This window comes from Octopus bimaculoides, chromosome 5, assembly GCF_001194135.2.
Source record: "Octopus bimaculoides isolate UCB-OBI-ISO-001 chromosome 5, ASM119413v2, whole genome shotgun sequence".
NCBI classification, from domain to species: Eukaryota; Metazoa; Mollusca; class Cephalopoda; order Octopoda; family Octopodidae; genus Octopus; species Octopus bimaculoides.
The window spans coordinates 77,615,520-77,625,977 of NC_068985.1; the positions used below are offsets into that span (position 1 = coordinate 77,615,520).

Sequence of the window (10,458 nt, forward strand, 5' to 3'; positions counted from 1 at the left end):
ACACACACACACACACACACACACACACACACACACACACAGAGACATACACATATACATACACTTTTGGACCTATTTCCCAATGTATCCCTTTTAAATCTACAGTTGTCTTCCCCACCTCTGATACCCTTTTATCTCTATCAGTTATGCTGCTCACCCTGTCTTCTTTTCATTTACAATGGTGCTTGTGTAATTAAGGATGGTATTCAACTTATCTAATCATCTAGGCAGTTACCATACCACCTGAGTACCATGGGATAGTATTATTAAACCTGCTCATTTTCAATCTTCCTACCCATCACTTTTCCTACCACTCTTGCCTTTGATGAGGCCTATAGACCTGTCTGTATCTGATGCACCCTAGTCATCAGTCTGTCTTCCTTCAGCCACTTGCTATTGACAGCCATCACTCACTCTTACTATTGTCCACCTCTATTACTATCTGTCAGTTTTTTCTCCCCATTTGTCATTCTCTTACACCAGTCATTGTTTCTACCATTATACTCTTAATCCTTCCACCCACCCATCATGGTTCTTCTGTCATCACTCTCTTTTCTACTCACCTTCTCAGTCACAGTGTCTTGAGTGAATAAATACATCATAGAGTAGTAAGGATATGTTTGTTTTACAAGGTAAGAGGTAATCTCTTTAGTGCTGGTGCCAAAATAAAGCGAACTCAGTACACTCTGTGAAGTAATTGCTGAATGTATGAGACTTGTCAAAGGTATGACAACCTTTCTAGCTGTAGTGATAGGAAGAGCATCCAACTTTAAAATCCAGACCAAAGATGAAACGGAGGAGGAGTAACTTCAAATAAGAACTGATTCAAATCTGAACACCCATCCAACTCATACCAACATGGAAAGCTGACATAAAATGATGATGGTGTTGACAGTTGACATCTTTAACCCTTTGGTATTTAAAAAAGCCATATCCATTCAGAATATTCCACCTGTTTTATGTTCTAACTGTCCAGCTCTGGCATCTTACACCTATCTTACTATGTCATTCTAAAAAATTAATAATCAGATCATGAATATCTCAAATCTGTGAGGTAATGCATGATTAATTAAAAACAATGTGAATAAATAAGCATTTGACAGAGTAATTTGAATGCTAAAGAGTTAAAGTTGCTCAAGACGGATTGTTATTCTTATATTTGTGAAATGAACTTCCATAGATCTTCTTCCTTGTTTGTAGATTTCAGATGGAGTAGAACCAGCAAACCAGCCCAGGTACTTTGTTGTCAGTTGGCAGATGGCAATCTCCAATTCTTTGAGAGTCAGAGATGCTGACAGCCTCTGTTGGGTGGGGAACATGGGAAGAGCATAGCAGTCATCAGAGGTAGTTAGTGGTCTGTGCAAAAGAGAATAGAATGCTAGCTTATTGGTTAGGGTGTTGGATGCTTGGTCTTGTGATTGTGGGTTTGATTCCTGAACTGGGCAAAGTACTTCGTTTTATACTGGTTCAGTCGACTCAGCTGAAAATGAAAACCAGCCACCTCTTCCTTTATATTAGATGTTTCAGTGAGTCAAAGGTTGAAGGGCTGAGAGGATATTTTTATCTGCTTCCAACTACGTAGACATCTAAAACAATTGGTGAAAACGTAGCACCTGCTACTAAGTCATACTTACAAGTAACAGCTTTTCTTTACATTCACACATGCGCACGCACACACACACACACACACACACACACACACACACACACACACAAACACACTTATATAAGCACAAGCAAAAAATGATAATGATTTTCTTCTTTTGGTGAAGAACTGAGCTCATATCACTTTATACTTCCCATTAACATCTACTAACTGTATACAGTCAGTTATAACCCCAATATTATTTTGCTGCAAGACCAAATATGATTTTATTATAATAACGCAAAATTAGCATTTAAAATTTTTATATACTAAATAGTAATCAAAATGTGGTGTTATATACAATTTTTATCTTGTTAACTTATACATTACTATTTCCATTTACTTTTCCAGATTCTACAGACAGCAATACATTGTTTGCGGAAGCAAATGGTATCATTATGATACCATGCAGTGAAACGTCTGAAAATGTTGCAGCGGTCAAGTGGTACATAAATGACCAGCTCCTCATCGGCCATGACCTCAATCCAAAACCCAGTGCAGTGAATGGCGATAAAGCAGGAGTGTCAGTGGGTGAAGACTATAGTCTTACACTGACGGACCTTAGTTTGAATGACACTGGAAATTACACATGTAGGCTTGTCAGTACCAATGGGGATTCCATCAGCAATGTAACCCGTGAAGTTGTCATTCGAGGTGAGTCTGTATTTCTTTTGGTCATCCTCACCATCTGTCATTGTCATCAAAGAGAAGACAGAAGGCAGCAGTGTCATCATTTTGTTGTCATCATCTTTTGTTGGCTTTGTCTTTCATCTGTCTCTCTGGGGGTCAATAAAATAGGTACCAGTCAAATACAAGGATCAATGTAATCTACTACCTCCTCCCATCAAAATAGCTAACCTTGGTTGAGGTGGCTTGGGATTGTTTTGCGGAATTTGTTCTGGCTCTTTTCCTTTTGAGCTTAGATCCCAACTTTACATCCTGAGTTCAAATTTCACCAAGGTTGACTTTGCCTGGCATCCTTTCAAGGTTGATAAAATAAGTACCATTTGAGTACTGGGGTTGATGTAGTCAATTAACCCTTTCCTCAAAAATCTCAGGCCTTGTGCCTAAAGCCGAATGGATTATTATTAAGGTAACAAGCTAGCTGAAGTGCTTGGGCACCAAACAAAAGACTTAGCGGCATTTTGTCTGTCATTAGATTCTGAGTTCAAATTACACTGTGGTCAACTTTTTCACTATCAGATCTAATACATTGATTTTATTGCAGTACTAAATTATTCAGTGAGGTAACGCATACTTCATTTTATTCAAGATGGATTTTATAACAATACTTACACTCTCGGAGTGGTTGGCATTAGGAAGGGCATCCAGCTGTAGAAACTCTGCCAAATCAGATTGGAGCCTGGTGTCGCCTCCTGGTCCACCAGTCCTCAGTCAAATCATCCAACCCATACTAGCATGGAAAGTGGACATTAAATGACGATGATGATGATTTACCTTACCTGTTATCCCAACATTTTGTCTTGAGTGGGGAGATCATTGCGATCAGTTCTAAGTGTTTGGTCTTCAATCCATTCTGATAGAATTATTGTCTTCAGATTGTCAGGTTAAGTGACTGTGTATCCACCTGCACTATAACCAAGCTGATTTACAATAACATCAATGACTTTTTCCTTGACTACCTCAGTTTCAGTATTTCTTGTACTAGGTATCACTTCTGCAGTGGAGGGATGTTTTGCATCATCTGAACATGACCATTGGCCTGAACATATACTTGAATCTGTTGGATATCCATGTCAGTCAACAGCTTATTTTTCATTATGATGTTCCTGTGAACATTAGCTAACATATTGCTATTTATGTTTGATCTATTGGTAAGGGTTTTATCTTCTGCCAGTTTAAGTATGTTCGCTCTGTATTAGATCTACCCAATGGAAAGTATATTGCAGTATAATAGGTCTTTAGAATGACCTTGTATTCTTTGCCTTTTGTCTTTTCAGGGTTCACAAATTGAGTACCAGTGAAGCACTGGGTTCAATTGAATAAACTTTGCCCTCCACTCAAAATTGCTGGTCTTGTGCCAAAATTAGGAAAGAATATTATTAGACAAATAAAACAATGACTGAATACATTTCTCCGCTTTTAAGCAAAGTGCAGATATAAATAACAAGCATTTTGAATGGCATTCTTTCTTTCAGTATCCTCTTACTATGGAGATTTAAAACACTATTGTGTGCCATTTCCACCACCATCATGAAAGTAGAAGTGCCACTGTTAACATTTTAATCAACTAATATATTTTCCCTAAAATATTTATCCAGTGAATTAATCTGATAAACCATTATTACCTAGTATCAAATAATCTTCTCTATGTGAGCTCCCGATGCAGCACTCTGCCCTTTTATTTAAAATTGTAATTTTAGTAGTTAATTCTTCCTATTCAGTGTGTTCTCACAGCTTGTTTCATTATTTCCCAGCAGACTGCTGAAACATGTTTATTGATTTATTTTACAATCTATAAATTAATTAGTTAATTAATTGATGATTAAACAATGATTGATCAAAGCTTGTATTTGGTCAGTAGAGCTATGTTTGATGTACACTTCCTTTCCTCATTCTGTTCACTTAACAGGATGACATGTCTGACCAAATATTAAAGAAAGGGCCAGAAAATGAAAACAAAAGTATTTTTTTCTCAACTTAGCCATGTGGTTAAGAAGTTCAATTCGCAACCATGTGGTTCCAGTTCAAGACCACTGCACAGTACAGTGGTCAAGTGTCTTCTCCTATAGCCTTGTGGGTGAAACTCTATGGAAGCACAGACATACACATGCATGTATGTGTACACACATAAACATATGTGTATATACATACATGTTTCTTTGTCTTGAAGGCCATTATCAGGGATACTAAATAATGGCTAAGATACACACAATAATTTTGCTGGTTGAACCAAATCTTGCTAACTTCTATGAGCGTGAGTGGTCATTATCCAGTATAGGTGCTTTCACTCCATTCAACTTTGTGCCTTTTGCATCAACAGTAACTTAGCTCTCACTCTCTAATATTCTTTAAATATGCTAGCTGTCCCAGACAAATTAGTTTTTTGAGGTCTTCTGTTCTATTGTATTTAATTATTTATCCAACCTATTTGATACCATTCCTAGAAACTTTATTACTATTGGTATTGCAGAGAACAGAATTACAGTAGCACACAAGACCATGATTTTGATATTTCTCTACTGTTTCTTTCTTCTGTGCTACCAAGTTGATTATATCCAGACATTGCCATGCCAGTGGCTTTTACACACTCTTACCCCTTCACTACTGTCTGAATATATGGGCTCTCTCTCTCTCAGGAAATCACAGAATATTTAGTAGTTCTTGAACTCAAACTAGAGGGCCAGTATTCATTACCCATCGCTTCAACAGTCTGTTCTTTCTAGTTAACAATTCCCAGTATACATCGTCAGTCTTCCTTTGTATTTCTTTTCAACTACATTAATGTTTTCTCTCATCAAACGTGCTACCCTTATGACCCTTACTGCCACACATTCTACTTAATGTATGGGATCTGATCTAGTGTGATACATTATAATGACAACAATAGTAAAAATAGTGATGATAATAAATGAACAAAAAAAGAATTATATTAAAGGAATTATTATTATTATTATTATTAATAATAATATTGTTATTAATATTGTATTTGTATTTCAATTATCTTTGCATCCTGCCAAAGAGATTCCCAAACTACAACAATAAATTCTATTACATGAATTAGATTAGCAATACTCAATGCTTAACAGACATCGGTTAGAAAAGACATTTCAATATTGTTTTTGCACTTTTTAAAAAAAATTTTGGTTTAGTCTGCCAAAGAATAATCTTTTTCATATTTTTTTAATGTATATATGTATTTTCTTTGTTTTATTTCTTTAATCTTTTTTTTTTCCTCTATCATTCTCAAATCCATTTTTCCATATGTTAGACAGTTCTAAAATATCTGCAATATTCTCTAATATTTTGGCATGAATTATTGGTCCAAGTGATCTTTTAACAACTGATTACTCTGCCTTAACATAAATCACTCAGCTGTGAAGTATAGGTTATATTCCTCACCTTTTTTTTTTTGTTTTTTTGTTTTTACATCTAGTGGGAGTAAAATCAAAAAAAAAACTTTACATGTCAATGTTGTGACTAATCGCACTATATCCTTATACATTACTAAGCATGCCTGCAATGTTTGCAATCATAGAAATCCTGTTTTATGGTAGTAAAACCCTGTCTGTGAATGCCAAGCATTTAGTTTTCATTTAAAATGGCTGTACCACCACCACCACTACCACCACCATCATCATCATCATCGTTTCCCATACTTGCATGGATCAGATGGAGTTTGAGGCAAATTTTTCTACAGCTGGATATCCTTCCTGTCACCAAACCTTACATGTTTGCAAGCAAGGTAATGTTTCGCCATGGCCAGTCAGGTGTTTTGCAAGACATTGGAAATTAATGTCATTTATTTACAACAATCATGCAATCTCAAGACAAGGAGACACAAACATACACACAAGCACACTTTGTTCAGCCTGCCGCTATAATAGAAGACCCTTCTTCAAGGTGCTGCACAGTGGGACTGAACCAGAAACTGCATGGTTGGGAAGCAAACTTCTTACCACACAGACATGCCTGCCATGATTAGGTGAATTTTTGCTGCAAAACTCTCAAAAGGAGAGCCTTTGAGCTCAGTCAAAAGAGTCAAGATGGATCACTCTCAGCATGTGCATACATGTCAAAGACACATGCTATTGCAAGGAAATAATAGTATTATTAGAGAGAGAGCTGGAAGAGTTAATAAGTTCTTATATTATGAACAAGTTGTTGATGGTGTATCATGCTGAAGTTGCTACTTCAGTAGATGATTGCTAACATTTGATTCACTTAGCAATGGACAAAGCTACCTTGTTGTAGATATCTCGGCATTAGACAAACTTGTTGCACTATGTGTTAGTTATTCTGTTAGTTAACAATGCTAAGCTTAACCCAGTTTTTTTTTTGTGTATGGGTTGTTGTTTTTTGTTTATGTTCAACCCTAGGCCAGCCTTCATTGAACAGACCTATGATCACCTATTGTTGCTGTCTCTTTGTCTATCAGGGACTACACTGTTCGATGTGTCCTCTATTTTAAGATGATATCCACAATTTAAATGCCTAAAAATCACAAAGCATATTTGTACATCATACATACATACATACATCATCATCACCATTTAATATCCACTTTCCCATGGTTGCATGAATCAGGCGGAATTTGTTGAAACAGATTTTCTACAGCAAAATGCCCTTCCTGTTGCTAATCCTTACCTGTCTCCAAGCATGGTAATATTTTCCCATGGCTAAGTATGTTTTTTTCTCAGAAGACGAGAAACAAACAACCTCACTTATATGACAATGATGCTGCTTTACAAGCATCATGTGATGTCTAGACACAGGTACACACATGCACATGCATGCCATTTGCACATTCAACTAGTTTCTGTCTTCCAAATCCACTCACATCGCTTTGGTCAGCCTGGAGTTAGAGTTGAATATACTCGCCCATGCATGCATGGTATACACTTGTTATTGCCAACAATGAGATAAACACAATATCACTTACCAGCCAGTACATATAACTGCAGTTTACTTCTGATCAAGCTGAGATGATGATCATGATGTAGAGCAGCGCTTCCTAAACTATGGGTCACAACACCATTTGGGGTTGTGAAGTGAAATGCTGGGGGTCGCAAAAATTAAATTCAAACGCTTGAATTTCAGTTTGTTATTTCACAAATGCACAACATTTAACATGATGCACCACGCAAGCACTGCAGTAATAAAATGCATGTGTGGTGCCATTGCAACTAGTGCAGTGACAACATAGGTATTTTCAGTGTAGTTGGTTGATTGTATTCATCTCAATAAGTGTATAAATAACAATACATTTTACTGTTTTATTCAATCGAGGTCGGTATTTATTTAAATAATTTCATAGTTATTTTATGAAATGTTATTTTATTTATATTTCAAAATAAAACTATTTTTACTCATTGATAAATGGCTGGACTTGAGTAACAAAAGTAATGATGCAGATGGCAATGCTACAAAGTCTGTCCAAGCAGGACCAAGTAATCAGAGAGAGGCACCTAAGATGCAAAAAAGAAAATACGATGAGTCATTTCTCCAATTTGGCTTCACTTTTAATAATAGTGATGGTATGGAATAACCTCTTTGTTTAATTTGCAATAATGTTTTGGCCGTGGAGAGTATGAAACCCTCAAAATTAAAAAGGCATCTTGAATTCAAACAGCCTTCATACATCAGTAAAGCAAAGATATATTTTGAAAGACAGTTTATATTTTCAAATATAGAAAAACAAAATTTTGAGAAATTTATGACTATAAACGAAAAATATTTATTAGTATCATACGAAGTTTCATATCTAAATGCAAAAAAATAAAAAGCCATATACTATTGGGGAAGAACTTTTTATTACCTGCTGCTTTGAAGATGGTAGAAATACTTCACAGAAGTAAATATGGTGATGAAATTTGAAAAATTCCTTTGTTGAACAATACAGTTGCCAATAGAATTACTGAACAACCAATTTGAGCTGCTTATTTCTATTCTTAAAGAAAACCCAAAATTCAGTTGGACAAAACAACTGATATTTTAAAAATGGCTCAATTGTTAGTATACATCAGATACATTTATAAAGAAAACGACAAAGAAGGATTGTTATTTTGTCATCCTTTGGAAGAACATACATGAGGGAAAGACATATATAGTAAAGTTGATGGATTTTTTAAAAACTGTAGGTTTGGAATGGAAAAATTGGATTGTAGTATGAACAGATGGTGCAAAAGCAATGATGAGCAAAAATATTGGTTTTAAATCATTTGTTAAGGCTGCTGGTAATAATCATGTAACTTTTATACATTGCATGATCCATTGCCCTAGCAGCAAAAAAATTAGCACTGGAATTAAACGATGTGCTTCAGGATGTTATCAAAATTATAAACTTTATTCAAAGCTGTACCCTTAACAGCCATTTATTTTTAAATCTCTGTATAGACATGAACTCAGTACACAAAAACTTATTATTACACGCAGAAGTAAAGTGGTTGTCAAGAGGGTGAAGTTTATACAGATTATTGCTGTTAAAAGATGAAATTATTATATTTTTAGCTGAACAAAAATCTGATCTTGCTGCTCTTTTCCAAAATGACTTATGGCTTTCAAATTTATGCCGTTTGTCAGATATTTTTGAGAAACTAATCGATCTCAACTTGTCTCTTCAAGGAAAGAAAAGTAATATATTTACTTCAAATGATAAAATTGAGGGTTTTATGAAAAAGATCAACATTTGGAAGAATAGGGTGAAAAATGATTCATTTGAAATGTTTCTGGTTATCGAAGATTTTATAATTGAAAAAAATAATTGTAAAAATTTAATTGTAACAATTATTATAGACCGCTTAAATACCCTAGAAACACAGTTTTGCAAATACTTCATTTCGAATTTCAATTTCAAAAAGTTATCTTGGATTCAGAAACCATTTTCAATTGACGTTGATGATATCAATGATCTGCTGTATAAAGCCCAAGAGGAGTTCATTGAGCTATCGAGTGATTCAAACTTGAAACTTGAATTTACAAAATAATCTTTGACTGAATTCTGGATTGGAGCTAAAACTGAATTTCCCACAATTTCTGAAATGGCATTACATGTTCTTTTGTCATTTAGCACCACATGTGAAATGACTTTTTCAGCTTTAACCCTCATTAAAACCAAATATCATTCAATACTGAAAAATGTAGAAGATGTATGTATATTGTTCAGCAAAAAAATAAATGATTTATGTATTTATTTGTATGTTTTATTTCATATTTAATACCTGGGGATCGCGAAAAATCTTGTGATGAAAAATGGGGTCATGAATGAAAAAAGTTTAACAAGCACTGATGTAGAGGATGATGATGATAGTAATGATGTTGGTGGTGATAATGATAACAATGATTTGAACCAGTTTGGGTGATCCTCACACTTATCATGGATCTTGATAAGTTGTTACCTTTGTGCCCTTTTTATATTCTGAAGTTCTGAACATAAGGTTTTCTAATCTCCCAGTAAAAACACATACCTGTCATATACTGGTTTGTTTTCATTCCATTACACTTCTTCCCTAAAACTTTGTGCCTTGTTCTAGTATAAAAATTTTCCATGGTGGTTCTACTTTTCGTTGCTTTGTTTGCTGCCGCAACTTGCTGTTAGCTCTGTTAAAACAATTGTTAAGATTTTTGATTTAAACTACAGAGCAACATCTCCAGACATCTTAACACGTATGTTTCCATTTTTTTTTTTTATTTTTAATATTTTTTCCTCACCTATCTGTCTGTCTGCTGCTTCATTTCAGTTCTTGGCAGTTAATTAATATTTACATTTATTTTTGAGACTAAGTCAAGTTATATATGTTTAGATGTGTGTGTAAATATATATATATATGTAAGAGAGAGAGAAATAGGAGTGGTTGTTCAAAGAAAGAAAACTAAAATGAAAATCAAACTAAAGTAGAAGCTGGAAATGATCTGTGTTCTTCTTCCTCCTTCTGCTTCTTGGCAGAATAACTAAGAGAGTTGGAAAGATACTTTATAATATTTCTTCTGACTCTCTATATTCTGAGTTCAAATCCTGCCATGGTCAACTTTACCCTTCATCCCTCAGGGTTGATAGAGTAAAGCACTAGTCAAATCTCAGGCATCAACAGTATTGACTAAACCCCCTCCCCTTAAATTTCAAGCCTTGTGCC

The 10,458-nt window shown here is 34.9% G+C and overlaps 1 protein-coding gene across 1 annotated transcript in view; it reads left to right on the plus strand.

Moving 5' to 3' along the window:
• Positions 1–10,458, plus strand: part of LOC106877336 (receptor-type tyrosine-protein phosphatase delta) — a 242,189-nt gene that overhangs the window by 169,796 nt on the left and 61,935 nt on the right. Inside the window, exon 3 of the mRNA XM_014926212.2 lies at positions 1,997–2,299. Coding sequence (XP_014781698.2) covers positions 1,997–2,299 — 303 coding nt within the window. The remainder of the gene's footprint in view (positions 1–1,996; positions 2,300–10,458) is intronic.